Source organism: Sceloporus undulatus, chromosome 3 (assembly GCF_019175285.1).
Source record: "Sceloporus undulatus isolate JIND9_A2432 ecotype Alabama chromosome 3, SceUnd_v1.1, whole genome shotgun sequence".
Lineage (NCBI taxonomy): Eukaryota > Metazoa > Chordata > Lepidosauria > Squamata > Phrynosomatidae > Sceloporus > Sceloporus undulatus.
Window position 1 is genome coordinate 166,246,466 of NC_056524.1, and position 22,037 is coordinate 166,268,502.

Here is a 22,037-nt window from a genome sequence, read left to right on the forward strand (position 1 = left end):
GGTTCCAGAGGCAGAAAATGGGGCCCCTGATCCACCACACATGTCTATCCCTGCTTTAGACGTGCATAAAGACATAGCAGCAGATGCCAAAATTTCAAAGACAGTATATGATGTGAAGCCGAAGGCTTTCACAGCCATCATCCATAGTTTTTTTGTGGGTTTTTCAGGCTATGTGGCTGTGTTCTGAAATAATCTATTCCTGACGTTTTGCCAGTATCTGTGGCTGGCATTTTCACAGAATGCTGGCACGGAAGTGAGGGAGTATACAGTTGGCCCTCTGTTTTCGTGGGGGACCTGTTCCATACCCCCTCACAAAAACAAAGGCCTCCCACTTACAGTATTCAAGCCCATAGGCTTGAATGGAGCACCCCCCCCATGTGCGCACGCCATTGCAAATAATGGAGGTCGCCCCTCCACGTATATTAAGGGTGTGGCTCTCAGATCTGTGCATTAGGAGGGGCGGCTGTATATACTGTGTGACCCTTGGTTGGGAGGAAGTGGTTTACATGTTAATCTCTGTGTTGGTCTGTTGTTGAATGCCAAGGCTTCAGGGTTGGAGGATATGCGAAGGGCATTTGTGTCTATTTAATCAGTATAATCAGTATGTGATACTTAAATATACTACAGCCCATTCCTAAACTATAACACATAGTTTCTTAAATGGGGAGAAAATCAGCAAGGCAGAATTGTTGAACTTTTGTTGGGGAGTGGGAAATGAAATACATCTGGAAGTAGTAATTAGTGTGTACAAGCATACCCATTCCCATACTTTGAGAACAAGTATAGCAAACACGGAAGTAGTTACTGACCTTCCAACATGTACTTTTACTTTTACTATGCCTTTACTTTTACAAATATTTTCAGGGGGAAAGCACAGTTTAAACGTCCTGCTTTGCAATTTTTATTAGTTTATTTATTATCTCATCTTTCTTGTACCATAGGACCCTAGGCGGCTTACAACAAATTCTTTGCAAAATCTTTGCCTGCATTTTCTAGCATAGTAAACACTTGTTTTATATATTTATTTTAAAAGATTAATACAGTTCCTTTCTATTGATCTTAACGATACAGAAAAAATATCACATATGGAAAAATACAATATATGGTAAAACTAAATCAATAGCATAACAACTATAGTAACAGATAAAAATCATGCATAGTGCAATAATTTTATCATAGAAAAAGCCTGAGAGGAGGGGGGGAGAGCTACTTTTATCGCGTACATTAGGATCAGAAAAATGGGTGTGAATCAAATTTGGAGAAGATTTCCATAGCAAGGGACAGAAGCAAACCTGTCCCTGTATTATTATGCATGGAACCTTGTAAAGTGGAGCTATCTAGAGCAAGGTTTCAACCAACAACAATATCAATACAGGTTGAATCTCCCTTAACTGAAATGCTTGGGACCAGAAATGTTTGGGATTATTTTCTGAATTCTGGAATATATATACATAATAAGATATCTTGGAGATGGGACCCAAGTTTCAACATAAAATTTATTTATGTTTCCTATACATCTTATACATAATATTTGTTGTACAATTTTGTGCATCATAAAACCACCCAAGTAGACAATTTTGGATTTTGGAGTATTTTGGAATTCTTGGTAAGGGATACCTGACCTGCGCATAGGCAGGTACATGGAAGAGAAGGCAATCTTTCCAACACCACAATCCAAAACATTCAGATTAGAAACAGCATCCTATACTGCATTAAAAGTGGAAATGAAGAACTATCATCAGTCAGCAAAAATACCAGCAACATACCCAATAATAATCTGCGTGCGTACCCATCCATCCCACTCTCCTCCATGGAAGCCTGCTCTGCCACCTCATGCTGTTGGAGAGGTGACTGTAGGCTCCCTAAACTTATAGCAGGAGAGTATAAATCCTGGCAGGTTTTAATAAGCTGTATGAATTCCATCTCAGGACCAACTCAGCACACACTCTCTCAATAAAATGTTTTTAATATTTTCTTTACACTCAGTATGAAATTTGCCACCTGCTCCTATGCATGTTTACTGAGAAACAATGCATGCTCATTCTCTCACACATAGCAACAAAGGAAGTTGTCTGTATGAGGCCAATAGTCCATCCAGCCCAGTACTGTCAAAACTGATTGGCAGCAACTCTCCAATGTTTTAGGTAAAAAACTTTCAAGCCTTATGTAGAGATGGAAACTGAAACTGAGATGGTGCTCTTCCAGTGAGCTATCAGAATCTACCTTTGCATCAAAATCTACTAATAAAGGCTCTCTCAAACAGTGATTCCCAGGTTACTTGATGCAGGGGACTGGTGGTTTTTCCCTCTTGAAGTGTCTGTGTATAGGAACATATTTGCATCGATTGGCTGTAACTGTTTCTTTTTTTCTTGGAAACTTGACATGGAGTGGCAGCCAACAGCTCACAGATTGGCACGAGTCCACTGATAACTACTTTGAATAGCCATGTTCTAGAGGATTTGCAAGGCTTTCTAACTGTCACATGTCTAACAATAACAACTGTGAGGAACTCTACTACCTTAATTCAGGTCACTGAAAAAGAATACTGATAGTGGGGATGAGTGGCTTTTCCGATGAAAGGGTTGGAGTGCTTGGTTCTACAACTGTCACTAATACTGAGGCTGAGCATTTGCCTATTCCTTAATTCTCAGCATATGTCTGCCTGATCCATTGTTTTGTATTTTGCTTCATTTGGTCATTTTCTCGGTTCTACAGAAAATTAAACTGATCCCGAGGATTGGAGGGTGCCGATCCCGACAATGCAAAAGTATTACTTCTTTTTTCTCTTCCTAATAACGAGAACAATTTACTACAATGGGGATAGCTTCTATTTTGCAGCACTGTCCCTAATCTTTAATAACACTCATAATTATTGATTTAAAAAAACTAAAGCATTTAGCCTTTTAAATTTTATAGATGCTGTCATGAATGTTAAGATGTCTGGGTTGTAGCAAAACAGTTTAATTTTTATGCAATACATATTTATCAAACATTTTAAGTTCTTAAAGTAGTAAAATAAGTATTTTATAGTTTTAATATTTTCATTCAGATTTCTACTTTTTCATCAGAGAAAGCAAAATGAAACTACAAAGAAAATATGAGTGGATTATTGTACCATATATACTTGTGAGACAGCCGGCCCCCTGAGCCTCATCTCCACCCTGGCTGCCGCTCAGGTGATGGTGGGGGGGGGGGGGAAAGGAAGGGCTTCTAAAGAGACAGCTGGGCTTCAGAGGAGGGGGAAGAAGGGGGCTGAGAGTTTTACCCTTGGCTTATCCAAGGGTCATCTCAAAATCCCTAATTTTGGCCCCAAAAGCTACCACTGACTTATACAAGAGGTTGCCTTTAGTCAAGTATATACGGTAAGTTCTTGATGTTCTTATCTTTCATATCTCTACTCTTAACAACCATAAAAAAACAAAAAAACTGGTCATGTATGGGTTAAACTGAACTTGAAACTACTTGCTTTATAAAAGCTTATATATCTGGAAGAAACATGTAGGAGTATGCAGCCTGATGTGCAAAAAAGCCAGGGCAAAATTCACAATGTTCCTCCTCTACAGTATGTATTCTTTTAAAAATGTGGCGTGGATTTTATCCACTGTGCGAATCATAAGATAAATTTCAAAAGCCATATTGTGCTAATAATGTTATTAGGCCAAAACAAAGAAACGAAAACTCTGTGTGAACTTTTGTGACCATAGGACTCTTCATCAATCAAGTTTTAAAATGCAGAGCATTAGAAGGACGGGGGGGGGGGGGGGTTGGTTGGTTTCAACGTTTTAGCCTGATTGTTGACTTGAGATATCACCTCAATACATGCTGAAATGCCTGTAAGCCATTCAAATACTGCACAACAAAACTATAGGTATGTCAATGACTGCACCCAATCAGTCAGGTTTTGTGAGTTGGCATAAAGGCCCAAAAAAACTGGAGATTTCATATGAGTTACTCAATATGTGTCAAAATTAGTTTCCTCCAATACCCAACATGAACACAGTACCACAAAGGAGCACTATGGTGGAAGGAACTATTTCCCAAGAATATTTCTTCTCCTTTATCTTCTCTGTAATAAAAGGTGGATCTCCCTTGTCCACCAATATCTTACTGTATATACCTGACTATAAGTCGACCACATGTATAAGTCAAGGGTAGGTTTGGGGGCCAAAATTATGGATTATGATGTGACCTTTGTAAAAGTCGAGGGTGACAAAGAGCTAAAGGATGAAGCAAGGAAAACAATGCCACACAACTTACAAAATTCCAGCAGGCACAATTGCTTGTACTCAACCTAAAGGCTGCATGGATGAGAGAATAAAGGGGGAGGGTCAATGCTTCCATGGCAGATTATGCTCTTGCTTTTCATCAGGGAATGGTTCCTTTTTTGATAAGAGTTAAAGTATAGTTCTTACACTGACCCATAGATAAGCTGACTCAGGTTTTTGGGGTCAATGTTTTGACTAAAATTTCTAGACTTAAACATGAGTATATACAGTAAATTGTAAACTAAATAAGTTTTAATCTGTAGCTGGCAGTGACTGGTGCACAGCCAGGCATTCCATAACAGTCACAGAATTGGACAGCAATTATCCTTCAGAATGAGAGGAAGGCATGCAGGAAGAAGCCTTGTAGAGGCTGCCTAAGTTTTTTTTTCAAAGCCTCATATGATTTAAATAACTTTGGCAGCTCTTTGTGAAATTCAACAAAATGTCACCTCACCTTCTTGGCCTCCACCTCTTCTAGAACATCACTTTTAGGCTTAGGGGTAAAAAACAATTATCAATATTTGTCACAGAATTCTTGAGGTCTACCAGATTGGTACAATAGGAGGGCATACTTAGGTAGAGAATGAAGGGTAGGTAACTCTTTTCTCCCTGTGCACCGTGTGACCCCCCCCTCCCAAAAAAAAATTGCCGCCCCATCACATGGCAATTAAATTTTAGAAAAACTGGTAATTATAGAAGTCGATTCTTTAAGCTAAGTTGTAAGTGAGAAGAGGACAAATTTCCTATAGGAGAAAGATAAAAAAGCAGGATAGGGAGATGGAGATGAGTGGGAGAAAAATATGTTTGTTATATCCGTACAGGGTTAAATAACATGGATTGGATGCCGTTCTCCAAGTACTCCGAATATGTGTTAAATCCTGGCCATGTACGTATTTGCTTGGCTCCATTTTTTAACCTTGGTGTGTATGCGTGTGTGCGCGCCTTGGAAACTGCTGACAATATAAAAGGAGAGGGCTATCTTTTCACTAGCCATCTTTTCCTTTCTTTTCACGTGCTGTATATTTACTATGCGCCACTGAGTCTTTGCTCTGTCCTCCCCGTCTCAAAGCCTGTCTCTTCCTTCCTTATAGCCTCCATCCTACTCTCTTTGGTAATCCTTTTCCTTGCACTTTTTCCTCTTCTTTTATGCTTCAATCTCCAACCATTATTCATTCCATGTTCATTTGCAGTCCAGCCACTGAAAACAACTGTGGAGCATTTTATTTTGTCTTGGATTTAATTTATGGGTAATCTTGATTGATAAATGGACTAATTAATTGAAAAGCAACTGTTTACATGTTGGAGCAGGATCTGAGAGAAAGGAACACTGGCTTTACTGTGAGATTTCATTTTCAGCAGGGGAAGTGAGGGAAGGCGCAATCCACATCAGAATGTCCTTTTAAAAATTAGCAAATTGCCTTGAACTGTGTTTAAGGTATCAGGGGTTAGGTTTGGAAATATTTTTTATTGCTTATTCAAAGTAAACAAATTTGATTATGAGCAGCTCTCTGAAGAGTTTTTTAAGAACAGCAAATAGTATTTGGTTTCATCTCCTTATCCAGCAATTTTATGGTATTTTACTTTTGTACTTAAGACAGATGTGACGTATCAACTCTTACAATCATGCTCTGATCTAACCAAGAGATAACTGAAATATAGAAGGCCTGAAATATTTTCTTCCATAGATCTACAATAAGATCTTTTGAACAGCTCAATAAATATCAAAATTCAGCTCTTGCTTTCAAAAACTAGTGGAAAATTTCTTAAATGAGGCATATGCTTTCCCCCCATGATCACCAAGAAAGATAAATAATTAAGATTCGGAAACAGATTTGAGAGAAGTTTTGGAAATTAAGGTAATTTGGGTCTCAAAAAGTATATAACAGAATAGATATGTATTGCATATTACAGTTGGCCCTCCGTTTTCACAGGGATCCATTTTGGACCCACCTGAGAAAATGGAGATTCGCCAATATAGAAGGCTTGATGGGGCACATGCCTGTGAGCGCGTGTGGGGCATGCCCCATTGAAAATTTCGGAGGTCACCCCTCTGTGAATACTGAAGACTGCAGACCTCAAGTCTTTTAGAAAGGAGAGGGTGACTGAATAATAAGGAATGAACCAGAATACTAGTGGTGTTCTTAATGCAGCTGCAAGATTAACATATTTAATTCTAAGTTTTAAAATGTAACAAATTAATATAAATACAGTGGTGCCTCGGGATACAAAATTAATTCGTTCCGCCATTCCTTTCGTAACCCGAAAATTTCGTAACCCGAAATACTCCGTTAGCACTGGAAAGCCTATGGCAGCATTTGAATTTCGCGCCGAAATGAATTTCGTAACCCGAAAAATATTTCGTAACCCGAAACAGTTTTTGCCAATCCGACTTTTTCGTATCCCGGAAATTTCGTAACGCGATCATTTCGTATCCCGAGGCACCACTGTATAGAATAATGGCTTTTTCACTTAAGAAATAAATGTGTGTGACAATGTTGCTTATCACCGAAATACCCTAAACTCACCAGATCCAATCTGATCTTGGAGGCTAAACAGAGTCAGCCCTGATTAGTACTTGGACTGGAGACTGTGAATGAAGACCAAGTGTTCTAGCCTATATTTCAGAGGAAGGCACTGGCCAAACCATCTCTGAGAATTCCTTGTCTAAGAAAACCCTATGAAATTTGTGAGATTACCATAAATTGACAGGCAACCTGGAAGGTGTGCATGCATGGACTCACTAGAGATGTGAAGGCCTGAAATTTTTTTTGGAATAATTCAGAAAAAAACCAATTTTCTCATTGTTTTCCATAAGCCTTTTTTGCTCCCCCCCCCCCCCACACACATTTGAAAAAAGGAAAACAATCGATTATGGATTGTTTTATTTTAGCATGATGAATAAAGTATTTAAGACAAGGAGTTCACATATTCTGCATTTCTAAAAACTATGTACACTATGAGATCATTCTAATTTCTGTGCACTGAATGCAGAGGACAAGCCAGTCCTAGCAGTTACAAACTGATTTCTCCAATGGAAGAGCAAGATAAATTTCGTCCTTTTGGGTGGCATTGAAAGAATCTGGTCTATGTTTGGAAACACACTAAATCAAGAAATAAACTGTCATGTGAAAGGGTAGAGAAGCTTGTTTCAATCTGGGTAAAATTTCGGTTTTTATAAGTCAATGAGAACTGTAATGATGACAAACACATCAAAGAAGAAACAGAGCATGAAACTGATAATGATAACCAGGGCTGCAGAAATAATCCAGTTTGACATCATTTTAACTGCCATGGCTCAATGCTACAGAATTCTGGGAACTGCAGTTTTATGAGACATTTATCCTTCTCTGTCAGAGAGCTCTGATGCCACAACAAACTCCAGTTCCCAGAATTCCCTATCATTTAGCCATGACAGTTAAAGTAGTGTCAAATAGGAGTATTTCTGCAGTGTGGATGCATCCCAGAGCTCAAAAAACAAGTATGATATTTCATGCCAGGTCATTGATCTTAGTCCCTCTTCCCTTTCACACGCTTCCCCACCTCAATTCTTTTTATGGGAATGGGTGCTTTATGTCTATTTGATACTGTGGAGTGGAAATATAAATAATTTTTCTTTGTTACTAAAGTTAATGGTTTCTTCTGGTTTTTTTTATTGTTTTTTGCTTGTTCCACATAAACTAGCAAAACCAATGAGGTTCCACACACAGTTCAGAAGATTGTTACTCAATTTGTTACGTAACAGAGTAACTTTCAATCTGTAAAATGTGATAATGTTGCATTTTTTCAATTTTTCTGAAAATTTCATTCTCCTCCCCAAACCCCCCAGACAAAAACTGTCCTCCCCCCTGGCTTCAAAATTTCTGGAAATTGTACAGTCGGCCCTTCTTATACACGGATTTTTTATACACGGATTCAAGCATACACGGTTTGAAAATGTTCCAAAAAAGTATAAATTTACCTTGATTTTCCATTTTTTATAAGGGACACCATTTTGCTATGTCATTATATGTAATGGGACTTGAGCATACACGGATTTTGTTATACATGGGGGATCTTGGAACCAAACCCCAGCGTATAACAAGGGTCCACTGTATGTTTTTAGCACTCACACACAAACACACACGGGCTTTCTCCACCTTTGTATTTTTTAAAAGAAATTGCTGTACATTCTATAGCATAAGAAGAGGTGCATCTATGTGTAGAAAGAGGCAGCACTTGCCCCAGTTCAGCTATGCACCTTCTTAGAAAAGAGAAGAGGAAACTGGGAGCAGAGGGATACTATTCAATAAAGAACCTCCGTGTCTGGCTTACTCTGTCATCATATGTACTATCCTCTGGCAGCACATGTAAGATTTAGACTGCCAACAACAGTAAATCCAGCAGATAAAAGTAGCTCAAGTTGGGCTTGAGGTGGGTTTCAAAAGCAAGTCTCGGTGGATAGGTTTGTTTAGCAATAACACACAGCAACACTGAAATGGAATGAAAACCAAAGGAGGTTCACGGGAGGACTAACATTCTCCAAAACATATGAAGTGCCAAAAATGATAGTATGAAAGACCCCTATAATTTTGCATCATGGCAGTGGGAGCTATGAAACATTCTCTTGGCAGCCAACCCATAGTCTCATCTCACAGAGTTGTTTCAGAAGGATCTGGAATGATTTTACTATTTCATCATCTGCCTGCTGTGATCAATTTTGCCAGCTATATTGCAGGAAAAAATGGCTCATATTTCGTTCTATTATAAAGCTGTATTTACAGTGAAGGAATTTATCTTATCTTAGTTGTTTGAACAGTTTCAATCAGGATATCCTGACAAGGTGGAAATAAGTATGTTTGAATTACTAATGACCAGTGAGACGTGGGACCAAGGACCATGGTAACTGGGAAAAAACTCTATTTGGATAAATTTTAGCTCTTTGTTGGATGGGGGTAAGCAATACATGAAGCTGGATGCCAAATGCCCTGGGTTCTGAATATTAAGGTTATGCTGCTTTCCTAAACCATAAAAAAATCACTTACAATACTTCATCCTTTGGGGGCAAAGTAGCCAAGGGGCTTTATGTGACAATCCCCTTGGTTTTTGTTTTTTTGTCCTCTGATCCATCTCTTGGTTTCTGGATGTTTAACTACCTATTCACCTTATTTATTTATTTAGGTATTTATATCCCGCCCTTCAGCCCTAATGGCTATCAGAGCAGCTTACAATTATTATTTTTAATTAGACGGTTCCCTGCCTTCAGTCTTACAATCTAAAAAACACGAGACAAAAGGAGAAGGGAATGGCGGTGGGAAAGGGGATGAGGTCCAATGGTTAATCTCTCCCTCTGAGGCCTGGACCAAGGCAGATGGACTGGAGGGAGGGCTCTTCTTCTTCAGGCTAGCCCTGATGGAACTGGGCCTGCCTGGTCACTCCCTCTCAGGCCAGGAGATGACAGTTATGGAGGGGGAGTCTCTTCCTTCAAGCTAGCCCTGATGGAGCTAAATGGTGCAGAACCAAGCCTCAAATTAATGAATGATGGAATGACACCTGCAAATCAATCAAACTACATTTTCTGTGACCATATTAACAGTGAAGTGTTGTTGATGGTAACAGTGGGTTCTAGTGGGAAACAAAATTACACCTTTAAAGACAAGGAGGAGGCATTATTGCCGTCGCGGCGAGGCCGGGGGCCCAGGCCGGGAGGGAAAGCCTCCCCTCAGCGAGGCTCCTATTCAAATGCAGGACACACAAAAATGTGTCCTACATTTGAAAATTTTGTCCTATATTGTTCCCGGTTTGGAGGTCCTGACGAATGGCAACCCTAGGTGAAGACAATCCTACTCATTTGGCTACCTCCGTGACATGAGGAGGAGGGAGCTAATCTAACTGTGTAAAGCTACAGCTTCCATGATACTTGTCTTTCCCCTCAATTTTCTTGATGTCATAGGTGGGGGGGGGTGCAGAGAGAGTAGACAGGATCATGAAAGGTTATCTCTCATCACTTTTACAGACTGTTAGGTTGGGCAGACTACAATCATAATAAAATGTTTAAAATAAATTATAAAGTGCCTACATATTAGTCTGTCTGTGTCATCTCTAATTCATCAGGATATCATGCCTTATATCTCAACACTGAACAAAAATGTTTCTAATACATTTTTCAAGGTGCAATGCCAAGTTTCAAGTTGAAATCCCAATCCTGACATGGAAAGAAAAAGGGGTACTAGTGTATCTCATTTTCACCTTTACTAGAGCACCTTTCTCCTCTTACTCCCTTAGCCAATGACGATCCACATGCAAATTCAGTCTCCATAACATAATCTACCCTTGCACTAAATCTTCATGTACAGCCCTGGATTTATTTATCACCAGGGCATTACGCCAGAACTGGGTATTTGCCACATATACACATAGGGGTACTGTTGCAGATTTCTAAACCAGGAAAAAAGGCGAGGAGGCATGAGAGGATTATGGCACTGCTACTAAGATCCTGGAAGTGAAAAACAAGATGGGAAAATAGGAAAGGGTTCTCTAAGGGACTCTTGATAAAATTATTGAGATTAAAAAGGTGGTAAGCAAAGCAGGAAGTGCCATGGGCCACTTTTGGGGTAACAGTTACAGACCCATACTGTGCTGGATATGCTTAAACTAATTTCCCACTTGACCATCTGTTTTGAAAGATTCCTCTTAAAATACTGAACACTTCAAATCACCCTGTTCTTTTGTTAACAAATATCTGAATTAATTTGAGCATCTGGAATAATACAGTTGCATAATCACCATTCTTGTTAGAAATCCACCAGCCACTGATTCTGCCAATCTTAAATGAGATTATTTCCAAAAGAAAAGGCTTCTAGATTACAGCATCAACCAAATGATTCAATAGTACAGAATATGACAGATAGACAGCAACCCACACACAGAGGCATTTTTTGTTCAAAGAACAGCCATGATCAATTTATGCCGCTGTGACCAGAACTTAGATTGGAAATCCTGAACTCCAAATTATTTCGAATACTACTGACTATAAATTATTAAATTGGTTTCATCATATCACTAAAGCCTTCCTCAAATGTGCCATCAGTTCCTAAAGAAGATACTGGTGCTCTCTGAATGAACACAAATTGCGGCCCAGTTTAATGAAGTGAAATGAGATATATTTAATTTACTAACTCATATTCTTACCTGATAGGGCTGAAAGGCACTATCTTCAGTTACAAAATCCAACTGTTTGTCTACAAGAAATTCAACTGCAGTGATAGAATTGTACACGCTTTTCCCAACCAAAGGTTTGAAAGTCTGTGGGGGGAAAAAAGAAAATAGTTTCAATGCAATACTATGTAAAGATCCACATATACTATTTTCAAAAGATTGTTAAATAACTACAAAAATTATTAACATATTATGGTAGGAAGAGAGAAGCACTTCTTTCTTTAAAAAGTCTGAAGAATAACTTATTTAGAACAATGTTAATTCCCTAAGTAAAATCAAGCAAAGTGGTTAATACCTAATGTACTCTTTCTTTTAAAAGTCTTTATTCAGTCTCATTCCAAATGTAGGCTAACACAACTTATACATTCACTGGTCACGCTATCGATCCAAACATAGTCAGAGTATAACGGATGAAATCAATGAGACTTAAACTAAAGTAATTAACATCCTACTGATTTCAGTGGGTATGACTGAAATTGGGATGCAACTAGGCTTCAAAAGAAACTAGATTTTCTCCCCTAAAAACTTTTAAAAAGTTTTGTTTCATCTTTTTTCCACTTTGCATTAGTGTGTAGGACTATACCAATATAGGACTAAATCAGAAAATTAAGTAGCAAAATTTAGATGTTATGGCCACTAGCATAAGTAATAATTGAGCTTTAAAAAGTGCTCTTAAAACAAATTGTTTTGGTTGCATTTATGTTAATTGAAGGATTTGTTTTTGAATGACATTTCTGCCACTATAAAATAAAGTCATTAAAAAGAAGCAACTGACCCTGGATACCAGAATAATAATAATGAACAAGTGCCAATACACTGTTGAAATAAAATGTTTTAATTCAAACAGTCATTGTTATTCCATTAAGGCTGAAAAATAATATTACCCAGACTTCACTTCATGATCTAACAGGTGCATATGATATCTTCAGACTTTTCAGCATAGACAAGAAAGTACACACAGATACAAGCATGTTCAATCATTAGGCTCCATAATGTAAGTTTTTAGAGAAACAATGGTGTAAGATCATTTCTAGTTTTAGTTACACTTGGTGTCTTAGATTTGGCTATTGAATGATCAGGATGTTCTTATAGATGATGCTTGTTGATTTTTATTATTTGTTGCTTGTTTACCATTTTTGAACAAGATTTTGTTGTATGAGATACTATTTAAGTTGTCTTGTGAGGATTTATTTCTCTTAAAGATGAATTACAAATATTGCAAGTAAAATTAATTTGCCTACAACAGAGGGAAAGGCTAAACAAGATGTCTGGGATTGAGTAAGAAAATGGCAACCAGAAACAAACTTGACTGTTGTGGAATTTTCCAAGTACCCCAATGGATCCACTTTGATTTTAGTCTACTACTATTTATTTTACCATAGGGCTAGATTTGAGTTTCCTTCTCTCTCAACAGATTTTTCCATCACACTTTAGCTACAAAATAGAACCAGATTTGCAAGATGGAAAAGATGGTTTTGTTCTATTCTATGAAACACATTTATATAAATGGGTAGAGAGGTCCCAAACATCAAGAAATATTCTTCCTAACATGGGAGGAAAGAAAACAAAAGGGAAAAGAGAAAGTCCTGCTTGTTTTCTATGTTGTTTTTGCCAACCAGAAGAAAGAAAAAAATACAGTTGTCCATGTTTCTAATTGGCTTTAGGCAGTGTGGTTTAAGGTATGTTTCTGTGTACACAGCATACCTTCTTATCAAGAGGGATTTAAAAGGGAAGTCTCTAACATAAAAATGTATTGAAATATTAAAGTATCAAAATAGAGATTGGGGAGCAACAACCATAAAAGGGTCAGAGATGCAATCATATTCAGGACAATCTCTCAGTTATGATAATTACACACAATAGGAATATACAAATTGGCTTATGATATATTTTTACACTGGACCCTTCACTGCTTTCCATTTCAGCTAGTGAGGTTTACTTTCTAAAATGTTACAACTAATAATAGCTTGGTATGGGTATTTATGGTATGGTAAAGTTAAAATTAATACTGAGTTTAATAACATGCAATAGGAAGATCTCTCTGAAGAGTTTGGAATGAATGTAAAGACAGGCTAAGTCCCTCCCAAAAATTGGGGCATAATATTTGAATGGGTCAATGGGGAAATATTTGGATAAAAGGCCCAAGATTCACACATTCATGATGATGTACAAATGGCATATTATTCCAGTGAAATTCACCAAAATATATAAGAGACATAATAACACATGCAGGAAATGTGAAGAAAAATCTGGCTCTTTTTTCCATATGTGGTGGAGTTGAGAGAATTAAGAAATATTGGTTTAAAGTTAGTCAATGGATACAAAGGATTATAGGAGTTAAAATGACTCTTGAACTAGAATTAGCCTTGTTAAATTTGGTTAGTGGTGAAGACAAAAAGATAAAGAAATATTGTAACTTAACCAGGTATTTGGCAATTGCAAATTAGAAATCACAAGCATTGCCAGATTATATGGAACAGGCAGATAAATTAGTAGAGATTGTTGAAATGGAATTTTTTTTAGCAATTTGGTCAAGAAATCAACAAGTGACTAGCTATGGTTTCAAAAACTAGTTAGTGGAATAAGTACAGTGGGCCCTTCCCTTACACGGGGATCCGTTGCGTGCCACTGCCTCTTCTGGCGTGCAGCTTTCAGTGTAAGCTGAAAGCCGCGTATGACACGGGCGCACTATATTTCATAATTTAAATGTAGAAAGCAAAGTTGGTTAATGAGGGCAAAGAAGTACTGAAGTTAAAGAAGATAAACAATAGTATGTATTTCAAGGTTAAAAAGTAAAAAAGTAAATAAAGGGTAAGTGGATTAACACAAGAAGTATTAACAATTATTTTAATGAAATATTCTGTGAGAAGTGAGATGTCTTAATTTTAAATGGGGGGGAAGGGGGATAATGGGTTATAATTATGTCATAAATATGTTTTGGTGTGTGGAGGAAGGCATGATAGTGATTGGGAAGGGGACTGCTATTAGTGTGAAGATATAGATGTTTTGTATGATTATTTTTGGTAAGTTTTGCATGTGTATGTATTTTGTATATTTTTGCACATTGCTTTTTTAAAAAATTAAATAAACATAATTATTAAAAAATAAAATAAAATGTTACAGGTTTTGTTCTCGAAATTAAAAATGACAGCTTTATAAGAAAGGCTTCCTTTAGGAAATCTCTTTGCTCCATGAGTTTATTATTCTTTCACCACTCCAATGGGCCACCCTACGGATGTGGCTTAATCACTTGCTCTCACTATTAATATGTACAGCTCCTTTCCAGAAAGTCTGCCAACTTCTAGCAGTAAGATCCATCCATTCTGCATCATACTGTGTCATAGCAGTGTTCCATATCAATATATCAGACTAAAATGGCTCCAAGCATAAAATAGTTTGAGCAATGAGAAAACAATGCGAGCATCAGACATAGAGAAACACAGTAATAGGCTGGGCAAAAGCATTAAGTACAGTGGTTCCTTCTTTAACATGGGGGATCCGTTCCAGACCGCCCCCCATGCTTGAGCCCCATAAGAAGTAATGGGGCTCATGTTTGTGGCGGCGTGCGGGCACCGCGTCAACATGTGTGCTGGAATTTCCTGAAGGACAGAGGTTTAAAAAAACATATTGCAAGCAGGACAAAGAAAATATATTTTAATCTCCAGTTTAAATGAGGTTTTTGTCAATTTCTGCAATACTGAATAGAATTTACCAGTCGACAGGTGTTAGCATGTTTCATACATACATTACTAGTAGCTGTTAATTTGGTTTCTCTAAATTCCTTTACTGACAATACTTAGTAAACTCTTATAGTATAAACATTCTGACAACAAAGGATTTGTTTGTATTAACTGCTTAGCTCGCCAGGTATGCTTATTTTAGGATTTCATAAGGAGTAATACACATACAAATGGTTGTTATCAATGAAAGAAGTGAGAGCAGGAATCTGGTTGGGCAAATCAATGTCCAGCAAACAGAGAACCACCGGCGTTGACTACGAACCAGATAGGTAAAGTGTTCCTGTGCCTTGTCTGTTTTTTAATTTATACACCACAATAATTCACATTCGGCTTCAAAAGATACAGAAAGAGTGCAAAGATAAACAACAGTAACAATTTTGAAATGTTACCATGGAAACCCCACAAGAACATAGAAATTTGCGGCTGCAAGCCAAATAAACTGATTACACTGCTCTTGGGAAGGCAAATGTGCTGTCAGTATATGGCTCTATAAAGGTAGAAGGAAATTGAGGCAAACAAAATAGAAAAGGAAAAAAAAAACCAAAACACAGCTGCAGCTAATGAGTCTTTGTTAACCACACTGTTCCCAACTATTTTAAAGACCTGATTTTCTACCATATTAAATTGAACCTTTACTCTCCCCAGCTGTTCCAGCAGCTTCTACCGCTAACATCATGCAAACAAACACAGTTAATTCATTTTATAATTGCACAAAAACACATTCACTTAATTGTCTCACTGAACTGATGCCCACATGTGCAAATGAAGGATCACATTGGGTATCACATTTGTTGTGTGTGTGTGTGTGTGGGGGGGGGGGGGGGTATTGGCAGAAGTTTTGCAGTGACACACCCCAAAGCATATATGCTTCCCTCCCTTGGCAGACTTTGACAGCTAAAGCTAGTTTTTACTGGAAATAATCTCAAGATATAGGAAAACACCCATGCTACTTAATGCACTTTGAAAACAAAGTCCATATTGCTATTATTTTATCTTACATAGGTACACGCTGAACTCAACTGCCTAGGCTGACTTTATTTTAAATGTATTTCCCTCATATAGTATGTTTGCTTTATTCTATATACTCTATTGCTTGACACAACACAGAAATCTTCTTGAAGTATTTTGTTACTGGAAAGCTTGTGTGCCAATTAAAGAACAACTAGAGATCTTTAGCCAAAAATCTGGCTGGTTAACTGAAGTCAGTACACAAAACTCAAAGAGCCCATGGGCCCCAGAGACACATACTCTTTTCTCTCTGAATAGGTTGGCCACAGCCACAGCCACAGCCAGCCTGCCCTCAGTCCCCAAAGGTTCTTCAATTGTTCAGATGTTTTCCACTAAAGCATTTGAACTTCTGTAGTTTTCCCGCACAGATAATCTGATCTTTCATGACCTGCAGTTTCCAATATTCTATTCAAAGTCACCTCTCCTCCAGCACTTCATGACATCTAAGACGCTTGAGCAGCTATGGGAAAGGGCAGTAACAAGTGGGTGGCAAGTCTTCTAGTCATTTACCTGCCAGACTTTCAAAAATAAAATATGTTTTTTAAAAAAAAGAAAGGAAAGGAAATAGAAGCTTGTGGTTTCCTGAAAAGAAAATCTCTGTGTGTATGTCTGTGCGCACTTTCAAGTCATCTGTCGATTTATGAGTATGGTACAGACTGCCAAAAGCTGTGTACCAGCACCGATATTAGGGTTAGGGAGCGCGCACCATCTACACGCTCCCTAACCCTAATACGTACTGCAGGCGCCATAATGTGGGCACCCTGTGTACACGGGCGCCACCATTATGATGTCACGGCTGCACCGTGTCCAAATGGCACAGTGCGGGCATGACGTCTTCACACCATGTCAGGCCATTTGTGGCGGCCTAAAAGCGGCGCTGGAAGGAGCTCTGAAACAGAGCTCCTTCTTGGGGGGTGCCTCATTCCTGCAGCTACCAAACAGCTGCGGGAATGAAGCCAAGGAAAAGGGGCCAAGAGGCCCCTTTCTCTCCTGGCAGTGGCTCCCCGGGGTGTCCTGGGGCACGAAGCTCCAAAGACACCCCTTTTTGGGACCAGGGAGAAGCAACATTTTGCCACTTCTCCCTGGTCCTGAAAACTGCTGGATTGGGGCCTTTGGGCTGCCGCTGTGGCTGCCCTGGCCCCAATACATGGCGCAAAGGGGCGGCTGAAGGCCGCCCCAAAAGGGCAGTCTGTATCCCTCCATGGTGACCCCTTGAATTTCATAGGGTTTCTTAGGCCAAAAAACAAACAAACAAACAAAAAACCAACCCCTCACACAAGTGGTTTTGCCAGTTCTTTCCTCTGAAACACAGCCTATAATACTGTATTTCATATTCTTTGGGGATCTCGCATACAAGTGTTAACTAGGGCTCACTCATGTAGTTCCAAGATCAGAGAGATCTGGTGTCTTTATGGTTTTTAGGCCATTAAAATTTATACAAATATGCTTATAATTTTTGTCTAATTTCTTTGCTATGCTTTTAAAAATATTTGAAGTGCCCCGCAGCAAATATCACATATACAATGAACATGCTATAACAGTTAACCACTACATTTATAGTGTTTTAAGATGAATTTGTTGGAAATGAAAGCTTTATAAGTAATAAAATAAAAACAAAGGAAAGACTAACTGTATTGAAGCATACAGCAAACTCACTGAAAGAAATGGGTTATAATAAGCTAGCTATGATCTCAATAGTCCCTCCCTAAGCATTGACATGTCTAGATCCAATACATTCAGTTTATTTTGATGATATAGGATTATTAAACAAATCAACCAGCTGTTCTGTGTTTTCCATGAGATCTAAGTTACGTCTTAACGTGAAAAACATATTCTTTAGAAGACCAACCTCCTTCACCTTCCTTTCTCTGCAAAGATCAAAGTATCCTGAGAGTAGCGTTAAACAAAAGGTAACGCTGGTTAAGGTAGAAATTAAAATTCTGGTATGTTTAGACATAATTAGGAAAATCATTACTGAAAGCTGAGTTTCTACTGACTAGTTTTAAAGATGTGCATTCATCAATTGCCTTTAAATAGAAACTGTAAGCATAGATTATCACTAATTTGAATACAGTTGGCCCTCCATATCTATGGATTTAACCACCTATGGCTTGAAAATTTTAAAAAGCAAATATAAATTCCAAAAGCATAACTTAATTTTGCCATTTTTAATATGGGACACCATTTTATTATGTCATTATTTTAACAGTACTGAGTATTAATCAATTTTTGGCATCCATGGGGCATCCTGGAACCAAACCCCAGTGGATTTGAAAACTTAAGTGGTAACAATGGCTGTTTATGCACAGGCTTGAATCTCACAACAAAAAGAAATTAAACGGAAGACTTTCTTTTTAAAGCAACAATGGCTTACAAAACATTTCAAAGAATATAAACACCATGTATTGTTATTGTCAGTTATATGCAGTAACTGTGCCTCAACACACTCAATATTTTCCAGTTTGAGAACATTACTGGCCACGTTAGAAGTAAAATATTTTAAAGCAAATACCATGTGTTTAGTCTTTGCATCAAATTCAACAGCCCCCTTCTAATGCAAAATAAATTATGGTGTACGATTTTCTTTATAAACAAACTAAAATGTCTATAGGTTTGCGCTCTGCCTTATTCTGCACCTGGGTTCTTAAAAATTACTTCAGTATGAACAAAGTTAATCAAGATGGCCTACTACTAATCTGCATTTAACAGTACTTCCATAGCTTCAGAAATACACAGTGAACCCTCAACACTGAACCAATACTGGCTACAAACTATTTTTTAATCTTACTGCAAAAATGTTGAAAAGGCAAGAAGGTCCTAGCTTAGAATTAGCTTTCTATTCACAAAAAGGGGAATTAGTGCATGCAAATCACGCAAACACAAACTGCTAGTGGGATAAAGATGCATTACTGCTAGAGCCTCTTGTTATACTTAGGCAGTCTCAGAACAACTGTGTCTTGTTTTGGTCTCCATGCAGTACTAAATTCCATTCACATGAGAAAAAACAGACCAGATGATCCTTCTCTGAAAGGCATGTTTTTTTAAAGTGAGTAAGAGTTCTTAGCAGAGTTCAGCTGCTCAGTCCCTCTCCCCACTCCAACATACATTACAGAGAGAGGGAGGGAGAGACAGAGACATCACTATACCATTTTGATTTCCTATCTGTCAGAGAAAATATACATACATTATTGCAGAGCACACAATTCATTCTGAACTGTACAACCTGTTCAGAAACTTGTAAGCTTTCACTAATTATTTTCTGATGCATTGTTAAAAATTTTACAGTGGTTTTAAACATTTAAAACTGGTTATTATAAATTCTATACTTAGTTATACTTTGGTAGCATCCAAGATAAGAATGATTTAAAAACCTGAAAAGTCTAGTGAACAGGATTTAAAAATTGTATCCTAAGAAATGTTGACGCTAAGAGAAACAATATAATCTGAATCTTGAAAACATATTAAGAAAGAGCAGCAGGGTGTGTGGCTTGACATAGTTCTGCTATAAAGGTACTCTGACAACTAAATGCATATTGCTGAGTTGATTAACAGATTTTTATTAACATAATCAATATTTAGAAATAAATCACGATATAGTTACAAAACAAACCATATTTTAAATCCAACTGCCGTTCATTTTTTAAATTTCCTCCCATAACAGGATGTTTCTGAAATCAATTTAGCTTTAAAGTAGCAGCACTAACTACAGTTCCAAAAATATTATGTATGGTAGTTTTTTTTGGGGGAGGGCAAAGTCTAGCCCTTAACCTAGCAATTTCACAAAATGGGACCCCCCCCCCCCCCCCCCCCCCCCACCCCCCCCGCTTGCTGCCCAGATAACCACTCTCTATGTCCACCGCGCTCTCTCTCTCTCTCTCTCTCTCTCTGTGTGCGTGTGCGCGTGAACAACGAAGAAATCTGCAACTGAAGCACTTACCCAGCTCCCAGATCTAGGTCATAACAATTTCTGCCAAGGTTGCTTATATAACAAAGCAGTCTTCAAATCACACAAAGGAGCCATCAGCTAACATTCCACAGGAGAGAAAATGTCTGGAGTGATGTTTTTTCGTCTGCATGTACACTGGCTCAGAACAGAACAGACACCAAAAAGAGAAGCTATTCCTCTGCCTATGACATGTTGAAAGAAGGGAAGAGGCGGTGCTCTGTGAACTGTAACTAATCCCCCCGTCACAGGTGGTGATGGAATCACTTCCAGCACGAGTCACATTACTGATTACTCATTTGGCTGGGCTGGCCAGAGAGCATGGGTCATAATTTTAACTACAGACAAAGCCAGACTAAAGGAGAGACTGACAGCTCAAGTCTGATACCCATGTACAGAAAATGCAGATATCAGGTTTCCACTTTCCTGAATTACTTGAAGATGATCCTCTGCCAATCTACGCAAAACAAAGTCCCACTAATTTCAGTGAACTTACTCTGAAGTAAAACTGCATAAAATTATAGCCATAAAGAGAAAGAACCCATTTATATAATGCAGTAGTTCACTGCCTCCTTATTCCTTTCCCTGCCCAATGGAAATTAAGTTCTAAGATTTATATTGCAATATGGTTTTAACTGCTACTTTCACATAAACTGTAGGATCTGTTAACTCTTTAAAGTCTCATTATGAACAGAAGAGTAATCCAGGGAAAGCCAAAGTGCATTTTAAATTGCTCTGGAACTGACTAGTTCTCCAAGCTCCTTTCAGGGAGAGAAGGATATTTACAACTGGAAATAACTCAGCTATGTGTTAGTTTAATACAATGTCAGTGTGAAGTTAATAGGGATTACAGGCAGTAGAGAATCAAAAATGGAAAAGTAAATTATTCAACTGGGATAAAGGGTGTTATTTTAAACTACACAATCAAGTTTAAATTCAACTATTTATGTAACAAAACTTTAATATATGTTGAAAATGGGGTTAAGAAGAGATTAAAAAGGAAGTTGAATTTCTGAATACAAGTGTTAACATTTCAACAGCTTTTAAAAACAGTTAAGGAGCTTTCTTTGTCCCACTGAACATAAAGTCTGTAGTCCAACAGGCTGATTTTGCCTAATTACCCAAGACAAGTAATGTGATGTGATACTATATGACTGAAGAACACAAGTGGCCTAGGGGCCTGAAGGTCAGCATAGTGTAGTAGTGGTCTGAGCACTGGACTATGACTCTGGAAAACAGGGTTTGAATCCCCATTTGACCATGAAAACTCACTGGGTGACTTTGGGCAACTCGTACTCTTTCAGTCTCAGAGGAAAGCAGAAACAAAGCCTCCTCTGAACAAACCTTGCCAAGAAAACCCTGTGATAGATTTGCTTGAAGATTGCCATAAGTTAGAAACAAAGGCACACAACAACAAAAACAATTTTAATTATTGTATATACTCGACAACAAGCAGAGAAATTTTTGCCCCAAAATGGCCTCCAAAATCTTGGGTAGACTTAGGCATGGGACAATAGATCCTTTGACCAAGCCTCCGCAATTGGCAGCCCAGTTGGGGAGACACTGGGAAGGGTAAGCGACTGCCCCACAACCTCTCCCCAGCTAGGCTCCTTCCATGGGGGAAAGGCCAGCTGAGGACAGGTTGGGAAGGGAGAGCTATCACCAGTAGTCTTTCCCCAGTTGGGCTGCCCCCTTAAGTCCGACCCTCGACATATCCACAGGTCATATGAAAATCCACATTTTTGGCCCAAAAAGTTGACCTTGACATACATAGGTCGACCTATAGTCGAATATATACAGTATGTTCTTATAGTAAATCTGACAAAAATGGCACAACTGGTCTTTTGTCTATGGCCTGATACAGACTGGCGCAAAGCTCTGTGCTGG

General features: G+C 38.3%; 1 protein-coding gene across 5 annotated transcripts in view; it reads right to left on the reverse strand.

Moving 5' to 3' along the window:
* The window catches only part of JMJD1C (jumonji domain containing 1C), a 176,971-nt gene that overhangs the window by 77,837 nt on the left and 77,097 nt on the right, over positions 1–22,037 (reverse strand). For 4 of the 5 annotated variants that reach the window (XM_042459927.1, XM_042459924.1, XM_042459925.1 and 1 more), the window contains exon 3: positions 11,433–11,546. Coding sequence is in view for 3 of the 5 variants with exons in the window: in XM_042459924.1 (XP_042315858.1) it covers positions 11,433–11,546 (114 nt within the window). In the remaining 2 variants the exon portion in view is untranslated. Of the gene's footprint in view, positions 1–11,432; positions 11,547–20,144; positions 20,282–22,037 lie in introns of those variants that run through there. The other variant, XM_042459926.1, reaches the window with a different exon arrangement.